General features: G+C 37.8%; 1 protein-coding gene across 4 annotated transcripts in view; it reads right to left on the bottom strand.

Annotated features, from left to right (window-relative positions):
• The window catches only part of CDKAL1 (CDK5 regulatory subunit associated protein 1 like 1), a 654,211-nt gene that overhangs the window by 225,893 nt on the left and 406,718 nt on the right, over positions 1–21,600 (bottom strand). For all 4 annotated transcript variants that reach the window (XM_060023566.1, XM_060023563.1, XM_060023565.1 and 1 more), the window contains one exon: positions 10,810–10,955. In XM_060023566.1, coding sequence (XP_059879549.1) covers positions 10,810–10,955 — 146 coding nt within the window. The remainder of the gene's footprint in view (positions 1–10,809; positions 10,956–21,600) is intronic.

Genomic DNA, 21,600 nt, shown 5'->3' with positions numbered 1-21,600 from the left:
ACAGCCAAAACCAATCCTATGTAAAGTGGAGTGCTACATGTGATAGAACCTAAAAGTATGGCATTAGTTTAGTTGGGCAGCAGGTAGAAAAAACCCATATTGCAGGCTGGAAAGCTAATTAAAGTTATATGTTTGCAAAATATTTGGTCAAATTGTCATCTGCTGAACCTTGGAAGACAGACCAAATGTTAACTAAGTCTGCAGCAGTAGCAGTGCAACAAATGATTCAGAACCTTAAATATGAGCTGGCTCCCCCTTACTGTTCTTAGCAACAAGGAACACAGATTAGGACTGGCCAGCTGCAAGCTGAGATTTAAGAAAACAGAGCTTTTCTAAGAAAATCTCTGTTTATGAATTACGGTCTAATTTGACTGAGAATTCTGTGATTTTGAGGTTTGCAAAAGCCAAGCAAAGCAATCACAAGCACTGGCTACAATACCATGGAAGATAGAACTGGTGCCCCATCATACATTGGCTCAGTTTTCTGGCAGTGATGTGATTAAGAGAGTTTCAGATGGTCTGAAAGGAGTCATCAGTAAGTTCAGAGGCGGGAGATAAACAGAGGCCAGAGGTCAATAAATAAGAGAGTCTTCAGGTTCAAAACTATACCCAGACATGACTTTCGACTACACTTGTTCATGGAACTGACAAGAAACAAATAGAATGAAAGCATACTAAATTTTTTAGGGAACTGGGCTGCCAAAGATACACCAGGATGATCTGCATATCATGTACAGCTCTTAAAGCAATTTCCACGTCTCTAATCAGCACCAGAAGAAAGCAGGCGTGGAAGTGTTAGAACCCAGGCAGAAGATCAGACTCCCTAATGCCTTTCACAGATATGGCTGTGAAGCCAATCAACTAGGTAGTTTCTCTCACAGAGGGAAATCAGGGCTCATCAGATGGGATAACTGAAGAATGTCCTTCAGTGCTCGGGCAGAAAACCTTCATGATTTCTACCAAGCAGGGTTTGTTAATATCCAGCGAATAGTAGCTGATATGTGTTTCACATTCTCCCATTTTTCAAATAGGAATTTTAAAAGTTATAATCATCTTATTTTTACTCCATTTTAAATGGGGAATTTATTGGGTTGCCCTTTAGTTTATAGCCATCAGTCCACAGAAAGCCACATCTGGACCTTCTAAAAAGGGTAGCGCATCAACCATAGATCTTGGTACAGTAGGACAGGGTAACTAGATGGGGCTTGGGTTATCTCTCTTAGACAAAGGATAAGTTCTGTATGTAGCAAGAAGAGTGATCAAATGGGAAACACTGAGACAGATACTACTAGTTGCTCCCCACTGTCTCACTTACTCTTATTTCCAACGGAGCCCTTTGTTTACAAATGGGAACAAGGTGACTCAAAATAAAAATTACATTGCTTAACCTTTCTTTTTGCCAAGTGCAAACACGTGACTAAGTTCTGACCAATTGGATATAATCAAAGTAACATGTGTGACTTTCAGAAAGCATTTAAAGGGAAGGAAAACATACTCTTCTTTGCCTCTCACTTTCCTACAGACTAGAATGCAAATCTGATGGCTGGAGTTCAAGCAGCCATGTTGGACCATGAGATGAAAGCTTTAGCCTGCCTGCATCCCTGATATGCCAGAGCCTTATAAAGCCCTACTGCCTAGTCTGGACTTCATTTGCATGACTGAAAAATAAACTTCTACTTTCTTTACGCCATTACTTTTTTTCTGTCACTCACAGACAAACTGAACTTCGATTTTCATATACATAAATATACTTGTGTGTGTGTGAGCTAGTTAAAGCCTTTCTCAATAGCAGTAGGTTTTATGATATCATAAAGAAACTCAAATCTACCAAGTATAATTGTCTAAGGAAAAGAGGTTGGTTTTCATGTAAGACTTGTAATTCAGTATTTCTTTCTTATTCATGGAAAGCCTATAATAAACATTTATACTCACCCCCACCCGCTACACCAGAATTAACCTTAGAGTTTCACTATACTTACCAAACACTGTAGTTACAAGTATTTATATAATATTATCCATGATTTAAGAATGTCAGTCCCTAAAAGACAGTTATCAAGTTTTACTGTGTTCATATTCTACACCTAACAAGTGGCTAACATATATTCTATAACCAATTAATAATAGTTGAATAAATGCAAGACTCTGGCTCCTTTGGAATTAATTCACAGTGATGTTTTTTGGTCTTATTTCCAGAATTTAAATTGGTCAGATTTTAATAATCTGAGATTCAAACATTAAAAACAATTGTGGCTTATATTATCTAGTCTTTTCCCCACTGTTTGCTGCTGACTTAAGTTTTGGTACCTTTTGAGTAGTACTGCAAAGTCTAGTAGAACAGTCAAAATTACATGCACTATACATGCCCCCTTGATTTGTTGTTGTTTCTGTTAAGAATGGAAGGTCCTGGATAGAATGATGAGGACTCAGTGAATGTCCATCAGAGGATGATGACACGGATGAGAAAGGGGAGGCAAGAGTGACCAATAACTGGTTCTCTCTCCTTATGCAGCAGCAAGTGAGAAAACGATCAGTGCTAAGAACTGCAGCTGTTTATGAGCAGGATTTTGAGCTGTATATTTAATATACTTGGCTCTAGGGAAAAGGATAACTAGGAGGTAGAAATGAAGACTTACAAAGTTTTTACAACAAGCAGGTTATGTAGGATGATAGCTCTGCAACACATAACCATTAGTACAGCATTTTATTTACTTATATACACACTTCATGAAGAACGTACAGCTTACAGTTAAAGATGTTGTTACAGGTAAGGCACTCATTACTTCTATTTGAAGGTTTCCTCCATGTGGTCACATTCAAACAACTTATCACCCCCTTAACCCAGTGACTCCACCTGGATGGGGAGTAAAAGCTAAAAAGGGTATACTGACTATAGAAAGAGGTATTAAATTTTTAAGAGAAAGCATGTAAAATTTTAAAATTTCTCTTTAAAAGTATAGTACAATTTTTAATTGGAGAATTATCATTATCCCTAATGTTTCTAAAAATTATCCTACCTGAAAAAGCTAGATGCCATGACAGCAACAAATAAAGTTTGGAGGACCACAGGCTGGAGCCTGAATCTGAATCTGCCAGTTACTAGCACAGTAACTTGGGGCAAGTCTCTTAACTATGTGCCTTAATTTCCTCACCTGGAGAATGGGGGTAATAATATTTCCTATCTCGTGTGTGCCACGGTGAGAATTACATGAGTTAACCTCTATAATTTGCACATTACTTTCGACACATTATATGCTCAATAAATGTTGTCTAGTAAGTATTGTTAGCTATTAGCCAGCAGGGGTCCACAGAACACTGAATCTCTAAGAAAGCAGAGTACTATGTTCCGCTAAAGGGAACATATCAGTTTCTCTGCAAACATCAGGGGATTTTCTTGCCTATGAAAAGAGAACTTTAATTAAAGCAGACTGAGAAATACTACTCTAAGCCTTAATGTTATTGGTTCCAGAGTAAGTGCCATTCTTCAACAAATACACATTATCCCTGCTTCTTGTTCGTGTGCCCCTGGTTGCCATGTACACAGTGCAACCATATGGAGGTGAAGGGGGACAAACCAAGCACTGTGCTAGGGACCGAGGATGCGGCCATCAACCAAGGACCAGGAAGACTTGTTCTCATATTAGCCATGACTACAACTCAGTAGCTTTTGAACACTTACAGTATTTGGTAAAGAAAGTAATCTAACAATACTTTTTATTTTCTCATATAACCCAGAGCACCTAGCCCCACGTCTGCTTATAGGAGGCAACTCCAGTTGGCATTTGACCCTTACCATTTTCATTTCCCTAGAACTGCAACATCCCTCGGCTTCCACGGTGTTATTTCCTTCTGGGTCTCCTCCTACACTGGCTTGATTGTGCCTTTTCAGCCTCTGTCACAGGATCCTTTTTCCTTTTCCACCACTCAAGTATTGATGTTCCCTGGACTTCTGTTCTTGGCCTGTTTTCTTTCTTTTGGATGATCTCATCACCCACAGCTTCGTCTACTCCTCAAAAGCTGATGACTGCCAAGTATTTCTCTCCAGACCCTCATCTCCTTCCTGGGCTCTTGACCCACATTTTCTATAGCCTGCAGGAGCAGTTCTGGATTGCCTACAAAGGCCTTTCAGATTCAATATGTCTAAAACCAAAGCCATTATCTTTTCCACCCAAATTCCTCCTTCTTCTCATTTCCTTATCTTGGTTAACTACATCTTCTTCTACTATGTCTTGAGATAAGATACCAAGGAGCCATCTTGACACTCATGCCTACCTTCCTCATCTTCCCTTCTGAGCACACACTGTAAATTTTTATCTTCTCAGCATCTGTTGAGTCCACCTTATTGTCTCCACCCCTAGAGCAACATGTCTTAGATTAGAACAACAATAGAGTACTGGCTCTGCAATAACATGGCCTGAGTTTTCATCAAGGTTCTGTCACTAACTGCATGACCACGGGGAAATTACTTAACATCTTTGGGCCTTAAAAATTAAATAAGCTAGTATATGCAATGCCTTCATAGCAGTATTTGGCACAAAAGTAAAACTCAAAAATATTAGTTATTGGTTTTATTACTATTAGCATGTTAAGTAGTATTGATATTGATATTGTTATTGTTCCATTCGCTGGGCACAAAACAGATAAATGAGAAAGTGAATCATTTAATTAACAGGTATTATTAGAATGGGCTGGAAGATTGTCACACAGTAGAAACTGAGGATCTAGTCCTATTATGCATTAAGTCGCTATGGGATTTCAACAAGTCTTTTTAACCATGTGAACCCCGACCTTCACTCTATAAAGTGCAGATTAAAAATATCTAACCTAGATACTTGCTAAGGTTTTTGTGACAACATCCTGACAATATGTGAGCCCTGTGGAATAAAAGAAGCACTCTGAAAGGAAAAATGCTTACTATTAGAATATGGCTTGACAGACTCTAATGTTTACAACAAAACGTTGAGGTAGAGAAAACATACAAAGGATTAAGGGAAGGGAGCATCCCAGTTCCTGGAAGGAATAACACAATCATATTACAAAAGGAGGTGGAAAGAGGTAAGTGGTGATGAGACTTCTCTCTGAACCAGGCTAGAAGCACAATAGAAAGCTAAATCAATAGAAAATTTAATTACCTTCAAACCAATTAATCAAATTTGGGGTAATCCCCAAATAATACGGTATTTAGCACATGATGTCAAAATCTTCCAAATATAAATGTAATACCATGTTCAAAAAGTAAATGATTTTCTACTAGATAACTGTTCCAATGATATGTATCCATTCTCTTGAAAAAATTTAAAAGTAGCAAGGGAGAGAAGGGAAAAGAACAGAACTTCACTACCTCAGAAAGAAATATGACAAAAGATAAAAGCGTGAACAAGACCCTAGGGACTCCAAAAATAACAACCTAGTTAAAGATATTAAGAATGATGAAAAAGAGCCAGAAAACATCTTTGAGGGAAGTGTTTTGCCTAAATTATTTTGGAGGTGGTTTTTCAGCAAACAGAAACACACCTGGGAATGCATCTGGAAGAAAACTTAATTATTGAATCCTTGTTGAATCATTCTGCTTTTTTTTTTTTTTTGCAATTTTCTTTTCTTCTATTCTGACAAATATTGCTATTTACGTTTCCAAGCCACTAGGAATAAAACTAGACAGAGGGGGAAAATAAACAGAATAAAATACAAGTTTAATGTAATTTGCCTTTTATCAGATTGTGCTCCAGTATGGACACACGGATGACAGGGACTAATGAAAGGAAGAAAAAGAACTCAGGATACTAATGAGTGAGCACGACATTTTTGCAGATAGATTGCAAAAGTAGGGAAAAGGACAGGCTGGATGATATGAGAAAACTGTGACTCAGAGAAATCATCCTGCCAGATTGACCCCAGCTTCATGCCCTTGTGCCCCTTCACTGTCTGAGCGTACAGTAGAGAGGTCAGAGGACAGAACTTTCTCTGCAAAGCTGCCACTTTCCCTCTAGTTTGTTTTCCCCACAAAAAGATTCCCCTTTACCCCTGGGTACTCATTAGTTATTGGTTGTGGCATTTCACTTGGAAATCTCTGGGTATAGTAAACTTAGGGGTGTGTGAATGGATATCACAGGGCTAAAAGGGTTAGTATGGGAAACAAGACAAATATTAATCCAGAAGTGTACAGTACACTGACAAATGATAATGGTAAATTCTGAGATAGATAATACCATGGAATTAAAAGTCAACACAGGGCTTCCCTGGTGGCGCAGTGGTTGAGAGTCCGCCTCCCGATGCAGGGGACGCGGGTTCGTGCCCCAGTCTGGGAGGATCCCACATGCCGCGGAGCAGCTGGGCCCGTGAGCCATGGCCGCTGAGGCTGCGTGTCCGGAGCCCGTGCTCCGCAACGGGAGAGGCCACAACAGTGAGAGGCCCGCGTACCAAAAAAAAAAAAAAAAAGTCAACACAAAGACGCTAACGTTAGTACGGTGCAAGTTACTTTAGATCCATGCAACTTGCAAGGAAAACAAACTGGTCATTAATTCATTCAAATTTTATTTACTGAGTGAGGGAGAAGAATCTTGTCTCCCAAGTTTAAGGTCTAGTTAACATAAATCAAAAGTGCACTGGACTTTTAACAAAATAATTTGTGTAAATGGTTAGGTCTTTTAATTCATAAACCATTTCATTTCATTTTTTTTTTTTTTGCGGTACGCGGGCCTCTCACTGTTGTGGCCTCTCCCGCTGCGGAGCACAGGCTCCGGACGCGCAGGCTCAGCAGCCATGGCTCACGGGCCCAGCCGCTCCGCGGCATGTGGGATCTTCCCGGACCGGGGCATGAACCCGTGTCCCCAGCATCGGCAGGCGGACCCTCAACCACTGCGCCACCAGGGAAGCCCCAACCATTTCATTTCTTAAAACATATCTATCAATAGGACATTCTTGCATATTTCTTTCGCACTTTCGTGTGTGAATTTGAGGACTAAGTGATTCTTTTACTTAGCATTAGAACATATTCTTGAGAAAAGAACTCTGCATATTGTCATTTTTAAAAAATATATGTGAATATACAGTTTATGTTGGGGAGTGACTGTGCAAATTCAACACTGCTCAAATGGGGTAGGACCCAATTAAAGTTTATGTCCAAGGCCCCAAGCTCCTGGGAACCCTAATTACATCCTTGCCATATATCACAGTGAAAAATCCTCTCGTTGGGAAGTAAGTCTTTAAAATTACACAAGAAAATAAAAATAAATGATTCAAGTTTTCTACTTTTTAAAATCTCAGTATTATGTTAAAAAGACAACAGAGAAGCCAGTAAAGTGACAGGTAATGAAAACAGTAACATTTATGAGGTATTTATTAAAAATTATAAAAACACAAATCTCTCTCAAACCAGAATCGCATCTCTTGCTTTGTTCTATGTAGTTTTCTTCCATCTCCCTATAAATCCCATTACATATTTCAAGAAATCATCTTATCCATTTAAATAAAAACATCAAAGGACTTAGTTAATTTTCCAACAGGATTAATAAATTTGAATAGAATAATTTCAGTCATATGATTGTCTGCTCATGACCAGCGGTTTTAAATCAGTTTATTAAGTAACTTAGACACTTTTCTTTGTAAAGGCTGCCTGATTTAGGACATTCCCATATGCCTCCACACGTGCTAACACTACCAGGTTATCTTCAATCTAGCTGCCATTATGGGAGTAGCTGCCAACTTTCAACCAACTGAAGAGAATAATGAATCAGCTTCAAGTTGGCTCATATGTAAACTTCTACTGCTCCCAGCTAAAACAGGGGCCAATTTCAACTGTAAAGAAAATTAATTAAAAAGATTTCACCTCCACTGTTTGAGAAACATGGCACCATGAACACCACTGAACTAACAGCTTAAAAGCATGCAGCTTTATGTAAAATCCCATAGTGTGGATTTCAGTCTTAAATGCTGTAGGTTGTTTTAAAGATTGGATTTTTTGAGGAAACAGATCAGGAAATGCCTCGTCCCTAAATTCATAACATGAATATTTGAGAAGCCTCACACTGCTGGAGAAAAAAAATAAATAAATGAGACTCTTGTTTGTTAAAGGTTCATTACAAAAAAGACTTCAAAGGCTTCAGAGGAAAAAAGATGCAAATGAAAAGGGCCACATTTATACTCCTTCTAAAAAACAGAAGGAGTGAGCACCAGACACAGCATTTTAAGTGAGAGCCATTGTATGAATGTAGTGTTAGGCATAAACTAGGGCAATGTGGTAATATCAGACCCTCTTTCTAAGAATGACAATACTGTGTTAAATTTTAATAAACACTGAACAAAACAATTTTATGCTGGATCAGTTATCCAGACTAGTGGTTCTATAGAAACCCCTGAAACCTTGGTGTTTCCAAGAATCATGAATCTATTTGGCATAAAGCTATGCTAGTTTTTATAGGGAAAAGTAAGCAAATGTCAGAGCAGAAGAGTGCTTAAAATATTGCATTTATTTCTAAATGTCCATCATAGTTGGAAATTATTCACTGGGTAGATGAACTTCCCTGAGAGGACAGGAAAACTTTTCCACTAGAGAGTAAAGTTAGATGATAGAGTCCTTACAAGATCGAGGCTATACTATTCTTTACAAGCAACACGATAGATGGGACAAAACATACAAATTTTTGGTTCTGATGAACTCTCTAAAACTATATATAGTACAGAGTTAATTTTTTTAAATCGCCTGGAGATGCTAACTGGCTAGACTCATACTCTCCAACCCCAGTGAATCACAGCACCTGAAACTGAAATTGTGGATGGACGGGTGGGATAGGCTGTCTTCTCCAGGCATCTCTAATTTCCTCTCCAGGGACCTCTGATATTTCCAGTGCTGGAAATACTGGAGCTCCCTAGGTAGATTCTGGAGCCTTCCACACAGTTGGGGTAGTTCTAGAAAAGTCACATGGATGCCACAGTGTAATTCAGAATCCAAAGAAAGAATAATGAGCTTAGTACTATTTTCTAATACTTCGATGGTATCATCTTTTGACCCCTATTTAGCTCATGGATGCTGTTGAAACTGTTCAAAATGCAACAGATTTAAAAGGTCCATCTTTGGAGTAACATAAAAGGCTAAAGCTTGTTGGGAAATTGTTGCCCAGTTAAGTAGCCACATTAATTTCCCAAACAACTGAGTCAGCACTCACCCAAATGGAGGTAAAAGGAGCTGTGGATTCCTTAACCTCACTGAATCACATTAACACAACTATTTGGAAAGTGTTCTAGTCCATTCTGCACAAGAGGCTGCACGTCTACACTCGGCAAAATCTTGTGCAACAGGTGTGGACTGTGTGCCTACTGCTCTAGTAAGCAAAAGGCAAGAAATTTCACAGGTGTAACCAATTATTTGCAATTCTGAAAACATGCTATTCACCAGCACCAGCGTGCCCAAAAGGACTCTCTTACATCAGACAAGTTTACCTATAATAAGCTAGAATAAATGCAAAGGAGGGATACAGGCCAACAACAGACATCTAATGTAAAAATCCTTATTCTTTAGCCTTGCTCTCAGTTCTGTTCAAGATCAGGAAGTATTAGAGATCCATCATTATTCTGTTTTCAACTTTGAAAGTTGTATATACTTAATGATTATAATTATGAAATCTTAGAATAAATATATTTTCTATTCACTGATTTGAATATTCGAACAATTAGCTGTATTTGCTTGAATGCACACCAAGTGTCTTTATTTCTGGTAGTTAGGATAATCAAGAAATGCCTGGAGGTGAAAAAAAAAATTAGACACGTAAAGGGAAGATGAGGAAGGAAGGAGAAAGTAAACAGAAGAAGAAAAAGATTTTTAAAAGATCTGTATGTAGTCAGGATAAGTGACTAATTGAAGGTGGAAAAAATAATTGCTTACAATTTGTATAAAGCAATTATATCCATGTAGTACTTGGTACAAAGGTACATAATTATAAACAAGAAGATGGAAATAAAGAGTTGTATTTTAATTTAGAAAAACAACAGAGGAAAAGATTATGGGAAAAAATTATGGAAAGTAGAAAGACCCAGGCCACAAATATGCCAAGATAAATGACACAGCCCCAGTGGGGAGAACAGTGCCCCAGACGAGAATGTTCTGTATGACCTTGGCCAGCATTATTTCCTGCCTTTTATAATCACAAAAGGCATTCAACGTTTGGTGATGATGAGAAGCAGGATTTTGAAGAATATAATTATAGGCTGCAAGTGTTTTCTGTGGAAGCAAAATTATCATTCATGTCTGAGATTGTGTAAATGTGCCTTAATTTTGGTCAATGGCAATTGGAACTTTTTAAAAAAACAGAATCCCAAAATCTCCTTATAAATCCCATTCTGCAAGAAAACCACAAGGATAAGTGTGTAAAAGCAAAGACATTCCCAGATACTCTTCAAAAAAATGGTATCTCAGAGAAAATTATCTCTTTTGTAGTGACATGATTTGACCTACCTCCACGTCAAAATCAGTTGACAACTTCAAAAAGCCACATTAAAGGAGATTTAAGCAGAGCACAGCTAAAGCAGTTTTCATCTACTAGGTCAGGTACAGAAATGATCACAATGCACATTACCTTAGCAAGACTGGCAACTCTACACAAATCAATGGGGTGCGATGCACAGATGGAAGGTGGATAAAACTGAGGGGCAAGAAGAAACCACATCAAGGGTGTCTAAGGAAAACTTAAAGGCTTTGAAAGCTTCCAACGTCCCACCTCTCTCTGGTACCTTTAATTGTGGCTACCATAAGTGCATTTTTGCCACATGCTTTTAAAAGAAAAAAGGAGATGGTTATTTCTTAAATGCTAACAGACTTACTTGTCTTTCAGAAAATCCACTACTCTTTTGAAGTCAGCCACGCAGTATTCTCTTTTCATTTCCATGAGCACAGTGTCAGAGGCAGACTGGACTGGTATGTGCAGAAAGGCATAGACTCGGGGGTGATTAAGGATTTTTGCCATTTCCTTGAAAAAGATGGAAGGAGAAAACAATCACTGTAACAAAGCAGAGAATGGTTTCCCTCAGGTCAATTCTCACGAGTACAAGCAAATACACACAGCTGAAAATGGACCAATCTTCTAGGCTCCCCGAGTGAAAGTCCACCGGCATCACTCTAGGGTGACATCTGGGAATTCGACATGACTTTCGGAGGATTTCACAGAAGTGTTATTTCCTCACGGTCATTGCCTCTCTTAGGTGACGAAACAGACATAAAGTCATGTAATGCCTAGAGAGTAAAAAAGATTTTTGCATACTTCAAAATAAACACCACTCCTCCCTTCCCTCAAAGCAGTGTTATATTCTGCCCTGTTACATTAGCAGCAGAAGCAGCAACATTTAAGGCAAACGGTCAAAGCTGTAGAATCCTGTATACTTGATTAAAGTTCCCAAATTTAAGGCAAGTCAACACTTTTTTTTTTCTTTAACGCTGAAGGAGAAAAAGAAATCTGTTAACTCACCTGTTTCTTTTTTAGCTAGTTAGCAAACACTTATTTTTGAGTATCTACTATGCAAAAGGCAGAGTATCAGACAATGAAGCCAACCAGTTCACCAATGGTCACCTACTGCTATCTACCTTTAAGCTGCGGAGTTCCAAAGAAGAGAAACAAGGAAAGAGCAAAAAGAAGAATCTGTCTTGCAAAGTTAAAGAGAGCAAGTTTAAGTGAAACAAATTAGGAAATTCAGAGATTGTTCTAAATTCCTCCAAGGATACAAAGTGGGTAGAAAAAAGAGTGGTAAAAGGAAAACGGTGGTAAGGAAACCATTTATGTGAGCAAAAAGAAAAATGTGACTAATTTATGGCCCATCAATGGGTTGGGGGAGAAGAAGGAAGGAGAAAAAGAGGGGGAGGGGAAAAGGGGGGAGAAGAGAGAGAACACTAAAGGTCCAATAGAGATAAAAATGTCAAGAAAGGAACTGCTCTTTAGTAACTTGCATGTGTCCAGTGATTTTTAGTTTTCAGAGTACTGTACCGTACTTTCACAAAGTACTGTACCACACTTTCACATCTGTCATCTCGTTTTATCATTAGAACAGTATTTTGAAGGATCTTATGGAGTCGAAGAGCCACCTAATTCCATACAGTCACCTCTCTCAGCTATTCAGGGCTCAGTCATGCATGTGTATCACCCATACCCTTCATTCCTTCATTTTCTTTCCGTTGACTATAATATTAGTATTTTGACCAAAGTGGAAGAATAGAGTGACAAACTCAAACTAACCATCTTCTTAGGAGCAGCTTAGTTGGTTTAAAAAATCCTTCTAAGGGATTCAGATAACCAAATGATACTACTCATAGATATCCTTTATTGACCTTCTCTTCCAGGAATTAATAGGGATATACCTTGTTATATATAGATTACTAAATTGGAACTGAAGTTCAAGAATTTCTTATTTAGCAGCAAAATAACTGGCTAACACATCATCGGAAGATTTCCATCACAAAACTGTTCCTTTTCTTGGCTGGGTATTTAGTTAGAAGGCGCTTCATCTCCTTACTCAACACCTTCCATGTATAATAAGGCTGTGGGATACAGGGCAACATTTATCACTACCTACTCTACAATAAATATGTTGTCCTCCTGCTAGATTCTCTCTTTCAGGTTTTTCACACTTGAATATCAAGATTCTTGAACAGTGTGAGAAAAACAAATTATACAAAAATATCTGTTTCCTAAAGGCGCAGGACCCAGCTTTAGTTAACTTTCAACGTACATACTGTGGTAAAAAAAAATGACACCTCAACAAATAACACAATTTGTGAAATGAAATTTTACTCTCAATCTCTGTGCCTTGGTTTTCTCATCTGGAGAACGGAGACAGTGGTAATACCCACCTCACTGGGCTACAAGGCCGTTGTAAAAATAAAATAAGATAATCCAGTATGTGCTTATATGTTGGCTCTCAATACATAAATTATCTAACATTCTTCTTCCCTGGAGAGTATTGAAAGTTCATGGTAACACGTTTTCATACACACGAATGGGACTTTATCAATAAACAGAATAGCTTTTCAACAAGGCAGTTTCCTTACCTAGTAAGTGAAGGAGAGATAACTTGTACTGACTTGCAAAATCTAAATTTGAAAGGGGTTCCCAGTAAACATGACCCAGGGCCAGAAAGGGTGCAGTTTCTGTTGGAAACGCTCAGGGTGGCCTTCTCCTATAAACAGGATACTGCACTAGATGAAGCACTGCCCTATTACAGTATGACAATTTTCAAGTTAAAATGTTAATAGCAAACAAGTAGGATAAATTTGGTGGGTTTTTCCCCTTTGGCTCAAAATTAGATTTCCCGCTAGTAATCATCTTCAGCTTCATACTACAGACTTTGCAACTTTGTAATAGTAGGCACCAGAACACAAAATAAACTTGCCCCTTATTTAAAGTCTGTATTTCTTCTACTAAAAGAATCACGACTTAACATAGATTAATGTACCCCAAAGAGACAAAGTACATATTTTTTCTTTTGTTTTTCCTTTGATCCTTCTCAGCACTGTTGGTTAAGAGTAACCTTTGGGCTACTTCCCCTTTCAAAATTCTTCTCTATTTTTAAGGTTCAGCTTAGAGTTACAGATTCTCTGGTGCAAGAGATGACTTCCTCCTCTGTGATTCCTCAGCAACCTGTTCCTGGTGTTACCAAAATATCTCCTTGGTTCTACTTTGCAACATGGGTCATGCATCTCCAGATGGAAGATGGACAAGGGCTGCGATTATGTTTGACTCCCCTCTGGGTCTCTACAATGGCTAGGACTGTGCTGAGTACACCGCCAAACATATAAACGCAGATCTGAGTCAAAACTACATCAAGATACAAAGAGAGAGATTTAAAATATAATTGCTATTTGATAGGAAGACATTTTCAATTAGCTCCATTTGGTTACCATTTATTTGGTAAATAAGCACATATTCAGGTAGGTAAACAAGCAGATAGCCTGTTTTAATTTTAGAACAGTGAAAAATTATATATGAATATGTAAGTAAATATATATCTAAGAAAAGATCAGATTCTTTATAGGTAGCCCCACCATGGGTTATAATTCTAAGTCTCTTGGAGCCTTGGATTGGAATTACAATGTACATTCTTACGGAAATAATTTATAAATGGTGTGCCCAAGAACAGCAGCCATGAGCACCCCTAAGCTCAGAGCTGGGTAAGAGAGTCTGAGTAGACAGGCAAGTATGTGTGCAGACATGTGTGCACACAGGCCTGTGTAGGTCTGTGTGTGCATGCAGGCACATGTGTGTGTTTTAAGGAGCCCTGGTAGCAACTAGCATAGAAATAGTATCTATTTTAATATATGGTCATTTTTTATTTAAGGGTTGATGTACCAAGGCTGCTTAAAATAGATGGTGACTATTTCATAGGTAAAGACCAGAGAATGTCTAACAGATCAACAAAACAGTATTTCTACCTGGTGTTTTCACATGGGGTTTTCCTATTACAAATTGGTGTTCATCTCACTATTTGTGATTTTTTAATGAACTTAAAAAGCAAAGAAAAAATAATGAATGAAAACAGGCTTAATTTTAAAAAGCAATTTATGTATGGTGCATTTTTAAAAGAAATGTTAAGTTTCACTTTTATTGCCCAGCAGTCATCAAATTCATCATCATATTCTACCTGGTTTTGAATATATATACTACCAGCTGAACAAAGTCACTCAGTGTATATTAATGCTTGCATTCAGATGTCTCTGCATTCACAGTGAAAGCCCTCTCAGATTATAGCTTTGTTAGGAAGTATTGTATCTGCATACTTAAAATGCTAAACTTTATGTAACATCGCTATGTTTTTTTTTTCAGCTAATCTAAGATATATGTTGAAGCAAGAAAATACCTCAAAAAAAAAAAAAAAAGACAAACTATACCATTTACCCTTAGGCGTGAAAAGATAGCTTATTTAACATATAATTCACATACCATACCATTCACTCATAAAACGTATGCAATTAAATGTTTTTTAGTATATTCACAAAATGGTGCAGTTTGCCTGGAAATTTCTTGTTTATCACTCAAAATTAAACTCCATTTGGGGTGGAACTTTCTATGGCCCATACAACACTTAATTTCTTCATCCCCTTTCTACTTTTGTAATTGATATGCAATTCCATTCCAGTATTTATTGAAAACTGGTTAAGAAAAAGGACTCAGCAGTCTGACAGGCTGAGGTTCTACATTTAGTTATTTCATTTACTGCTCTTCACTGGGGACAAATTATTTAAATGTCTCCGAATGTTCATTTTCTTCATTCATAAAATGACAATGTATCAGCAGGATGCATTAGGTTATGCTGTATAGCATACGATCTCAAAAATCTCAGTGGCTGAGCCTGCACGCCACAACTACTGAAGCCCGCGCGCTGAAACTACTGAGCCCGCGTGCTGCAACTACTGAAGCCCGTGCTCCGCAACAAAGAGAAGCCACTGCAATGAAAAGCCTGAACACCGCAAGGAAGAGTAGCCCCCGCTCGCGACAACTAGAGAAAGCCCGCGTGCAGCAACGAAGACTCAATGCAGCCAAAAATAAACTTAAAAATTAAAAAAGAAATCTCTGTGGCTTATAACAACAAAAATGTAATTCTTCTTCATGCTACATATCTTTCATGGACTGGCTAATAAAGCTTTGCTCAAGTTGTTTCCACTTGCAAACTGTGAATGTGGAAGAGGGGGAGGAAAAGAGAATCACAGGCTTAAACCTTCTTCCCGCATTTCACTGGTTGTTGCAAGTCACACACCTGCTCCTGAGCTTAACTAGGCAGATATTCTCACGCTCCCACAGAGAGGGAAAGCAGAATATTTGGTAAACGGTGATACGATCTACCATAGAGATAATAAAAATACCTGCACTGTGGAAGGAGGAGTCAGATGAGATACATAAAGTATCGATACTCAGTCAAGTGCCGGACACAAGTGAGTGCTTCCCCATACAAGGAGGCAGTTGTGTTTACATGTTTGTTTATAAAATGCAAAGGAGGTTACTGCGTTCTTTGCATCCCCATCCCAGAAACACAGTTTTCTGTTTAATAAATACTTGTTTGGCTGCATCATTTCACATACCAAGCAACCATAACTAGAGCAGTGAAATCACCAGAACATTGTTTCGACTCTGTACCGCGTGATGTGCAAAACGAAAGTTAGCATCATTTGGGATATTCAGACCATTAACAAGTAAGAGTTAAATATTTCTAAATAAATCTTTAATATCTGCCTTCCCATTGGGTTCTTTAATTATTTACGTCATATTTGGGAGAAGCCAATAGAATTTGTCTGAGTTGAACACTCAGTCTAACTGGGTTGCATGTATTATCCCCATTAAATTGATCAGGTATTGATTTGTTCTTTTAGTGTCTGGTAGACATGGTCTTTTTTTTAATGGAAAAAAGGGCAACTATATTTTAAATATATATATATTTTATATATATATATAATATATATATATAAACATATATACTTTATATATACATAATTTTTAACATACACCAATGCATGTTATAGTGTTTGAATCACAACAGATTTTATTGTTAGCTTTCTTGTCTATTTTATTTTATTTTATTTTTTTATTTTCTTTTTTTTTGCGGTACGCGGGCCTCTCACTGTCGCGGCCTCTCCCGTTGCGGAGCACAGGCTCTGGATGTTCAGGCCCAGCGGCCATGGCTCACGGGCCCAGCTGCTCCGTGGCATGTGGGATCTTCCCGGACCAGGGCACGAACCCGTGTCCCCTGCATTGGCAGGCGGACTCTCAACCATTGCGCCACCAGGGAAGCCCCTGTCTATTTTATTTTAAAATTAATACAGTAAAATTGACTTTTTTCTATGTGTTCAGTTTCATGAATTTTAACATAGGTGTAGATTCACGTACCCATCACAACAATCCAGATACGAGAACTCTTTTGATTTCTTGCCATTAGCAGAGCAGAATAATTTAAAAATAAAACAAAACACTGATAATATCAGATGAACATAAATGTGTGTATAATTACAACTCTTAGCATTTTGACATTAGTATTAATGTATATTCTTATCTTCATAATGTGAAGTCTGATTATTGACTCTGACACTAAGATGAGTGGTAATGGTAAAGGGGGACTAAAGTCCTTTTAACATTTCTATGAAAGCTAATTAGAACAGATGTTTTGTCTCAACTTATTTTAATGCAAATATTGAAAATGTTAACTCTTTGCAGTTTAGAAGTGAATTTCCTGTTATAATTAAGTTATAGATCAAATATAAATTAGAATCTGTTCACAATATCCACTCCTTTTCATTTGGGATATAAGGATTGGAAGTGTTCTCCACTTGTGCTCCCTTGTTCACTTTCTGATGCTATTAATGATAATTTATTTTTAGATGGCTGAAAGTAAATGTAGGTGCTGGTAATTGACTTAGTGGCTGTTACAGTGTCATTAATGAAATAATGGATGAAATATGACTCTGATCTTACTTTAGCTTGACCTATATGACCTTTGGAGCATTGAAGGTGACTCCTAGGAAATAGGATTTCCTAGAACACAGGCACTGATGTTTGACCTTTAGCTAGAATTCTTTGTAGGATTTACTCTAAAATAACCATTTTGATTAATCAACTGCGTTATCCAATCATTCATTCATTCAACTGTAATTTAACTGTTTAAGCACCAGGCATTAAGCAAGGAAATGGAGAGACAGAGAAAAACACTGTATACTCTTGGGGTATGAGCATGCATGGTAAAATTGTAGGACAGGGAAATAAGAGCTATTGAAGTCTGTACAGTGTGCTCTGCCATTGAGAGTAAAACCACCTAAAAAAGAGATATTTAAAATAACATAACATTGCTACAACAGGGATGAACTTTGAAAACATTATACTAAGTGAAATCAGCCAGACACAAAAGGACAAATACTGCATGATCTCACTTACAAGAGGTACCTAGAATAGTCACATTCATGGAGACAAGTGGGGGAGAGAGGCATGGGGAGTTTATTGTTTACTGGGCACAGTTTGGGACAATGAAAAAGCTCTAGAGATGGATAGTGGTGACGGGTGCATAATACTGTGAATGTACTTTACGTCCCTGAACTGTACACTCAAAAATAGTCAACAGGTAACACACATAAGACATAAGGCTGTATATCTTGTAAAATGATCCAGTAAAACCTGTCATATCAGTTCTGCTTCTTTCAGTCTAATAATATCAATTATATCTTTAAAAGTACATTTGGGAAAAATGAGTACACTTGGGGACCACTTAATGATTCTCTACCTATTTACTCTTTTATCAAATATACCAACGGTAACATTATTTGTTGAAATCACTTTAAAGAGAGAATTGTTTGTTTGAGGGTTCGACTCACAGATCTTATAGGCTGAACCTGTTACATACTTCTAAAATAAAGATACATATGGTAATTAGTGTACATAAAATAATGAAAAACACTGTTCTTTTTAAAAATCAATGTTTTTCTGTATTATAAAGGTAATATATATTCATTTTTAAAGTTTTGGAAAAACAAAAATAGAGAAAATAAATCATAGTTAAAGCAATACTGTCACTATCATCTTGAAACAATTATATTATAAAATTATATTTGATACTATTTGGTGGGCTTGGAGAAAGTAAAATGATTTTCAAAGAACAAAATATTAAGTTAATAATATTTCTTAACAATATATCATTCAGTGTGAGCTCAATTTCTTCAAAAATGAAAGAAGTAAACCTTTCTTCTAAGCAGGGTTCAAATCATCTAGGCATTTATACTCAAGGGGCTCATTCCACATTAGCATAACAGGAGAGAGAAATGTGAATATGAAAACAACAAACAAAGGAGAATCAGAGATAAGAATCAGCAAAAATGCCTTAGAATCATTCCTGAAGAAGTTATTACCATTTGAGTAACTCTGTCCCTGGAGCTATGATGAGAGAGTAAAAAAAAATAAATAGACCTGAAAGAAATTTCTTTGTTCAAAAACAAAACCAAAAATGAGAATGAAAGTAAAAGGAGAAAAGAGGTATGAGCAATTCTTTCCCCATTCCCAAATTTATTGTAATGTAAGGGAATTCTTAAAAACATGGGCCAGAAGAAGTCATTTAATTGGAATGATTATTAGAGGGAAGAAGAAAGCCCTCAGCACTCTCCAAATCACAATACTATCAAGTGGTACAGCAGCAGTAGTAACAGTAGTAATAGTGATAAGCACCCTTATGTGCTAGACATTTTGCTGATTCACAATGAAACCTGCAGAGCTCTGGCGGGGCCTTCCTGGGTATAAAAGTCCCTCTGTGACCCCCACTTCTTGTCTGTAGAAAAAAAGGCTTCAGTCCCCTAAGCCTCCCCCAAATTCCAAAGAGCAAACTCAAGTAGTTACTAATTATGGAAGTGAGAGAATGCAGAAACAAAGGAAAAGCAGTCAAGCAAGAAAACTAGTAAGAGCTTAAACAACAGTTTAAGGATAAAACAGAGTCCTAGTTCCCCCTCAAGGGATATACATAACAATTTGACACAAATCTTTGAGTTGTTCTGCAGAAACTAAGACCCACAGCCAGGTGGAGGCCGGTGATTACATGCTGATCGCAAGCAGTAGGCCCCTGACTGGCTGGAACCAGAAGGCTGATGATAAAGATTCCCAAAACATCACCCTGTTACCTCACCACCAACCAATCAGAGAGAAGTCCATGAGCTGCAAACCTCACCCCAAATGCTGCCTTTAAAAATCCTTCCCTGAAAGCCATCAGGGAGTTCAGGTCTTTTGAGCATGAGCTGCCCATTCTCCTTGCTTGGCACCCTGCAACGAACGCTGTACTTTCCTTCATCCCTGATGCCAGGAGACTGGCTTTGTTGTCAATCAGGCGAGCAAGTCCAAGTTCAGCTCGGTAACAACACTCATTATCTCCTTTAAATTTCTGAACAAACCTAGAGAGTAGTTTTACTGAATCTAACACTCAGGGAAGTTACAACCTTGTCCAAGGCACAGTGGTACAACTGGAGTGTAAATACAGTCACCCTGACTCTCAAAAGTTACCAACCCCCAAATATGTCTCTTTTCCATATGGATTATTTTGAGCTAAAGGCCATTGAGAACCAGCAGACTCAGGAAAAGGTCTAAAAACAGGGCCTTTGTTTTCCTTTTGTAAAAGGAATTTCTATTTATAAATTTTCCATCTTTTTTTTTGGCTGCATTGGGTCTTCGTTGCTGCGTGTGGGCTTTCTCTAGTTGTGGTGAGCAGGGGCTACTCTTCTTTGTGGTGCACTTGCTACTCATTGCTGTGGCTTCTCTTGTTGCGGAACATGGGCTCTAGGTGCATGGCTTCAGTTGTTGTGGCACACGGGCTCAGTAGTTGTGGCTCATGGGCTCTAGAGTGCAGGCTCAGTAGTTGTGGCACACGGGCTTAGCTGCTCCGTGGCATGTGGGATCTTCCCAGACCAGGGCTTGAACCCGTGTTCCCTGCATTGGCAGGCAGATTCTTAACCACTGTGCCACGAGGGAAGTCCCGAATTTTCCATTTTTAAAGGTAGAAACTTTGGGGAAAAAAGATGTAAATATGGAAATTCCATACTAGGAAGAAGAGAACAAAATTTTAACAATTTCTATCAATGGTGAAGACAAGACTTAAATATACATAACAAACCTTTCTAAACAATTCCTGTTTACCACACTTTTCCTGGTCACCTTCCCATAACTAGTCTTCCTCACTCAGAACTACAAATCCGTTTTCTTTGGTTTTAGCATAAGATGGTATATAAACCCAAGTTCTAAACACCCTTTGGGGTTACTGACTGCTGGGTGCTTCCATGCATATGAGCAGGAAGCACATGTTAATAACCTTATGTTTTTCTCTGTTTATCTATCTTTGGCTAGTCTAACTTACAGAAACCCACCTGGAGAACCTACGAAAGGTAGAGGAAAAGATTTTTTACTTCCTTACACTCCATTCCATCAAAATGTGTCTCACAAATATGTCCTCCCTAAATCTAAAATCATTCCTGAGGAACGGCACTAATTAATTCACATGACAGTGTTAACTAACAATAAGTCATTTCTGGGAGCAGGGCTTGAAATAAGCAGTGGAGAGCTGTCTCTCCAAAACAAGACCAAAATAAAATCAAAGAGTTTAAAATTTTCAGTTTGCAAAATTCTCCTTATGTCTGATTTATTAGAAATGTGTGGATTTTTTCCAAATGTCTCAAAATGCATGAATTAAATGCTTCTTATTACATTAGTTGAAATTAAAATATAATAAATTAATAGGATCTTTGCACTCTTGTTACTGAACAATATGGAATTTGAGGTCAAACGGATAAATGGGTATATAATTTTTATAAAGCAACAAAGAGGGGCCTATTTCTTCCTTGTTCTACTTTAATTGTTTTCACTTGGCAAAACTGGCTTCACGTGTCAGTTCTTTAATTGGCTCTGAAATGAAAGCATTTCCAGTTACTGCATGGTGGGCTAGCTTGTCTAAGAACACCTATAGTCAGAATATTTGCTGAGATTTGAATCTGCTGCTCTTTTAAGCACTGTGGTTCCAAAGTTACAGGATCAGATAGCTTGTAGAGACTATAAAGAAAGATCAGGAAAAACTTCCATGTGATGAGCCAAATTTACCTGTTAAGACTTGAGCTATTTTTTAAAT

The sequence above is a fragment of the Delphinus delphis genome, chromosome 10 (genome assembly GCF_949987515.2).
Source record: "Delphinus delphis chromosome 10, mDelDel1.2, whole genome shotgun sequence".
NCBI lineage: Eukaryota > Metazoa > Chordata > Mammalia > Artiodactyla > Delphinidae > Delphinus > Delphinus delphis.
The sequence above is the reverse complement of the archived record's forward strand: the minus strand, read 5'-3'. Positions and strand labels throughout refer to the sequence as shown.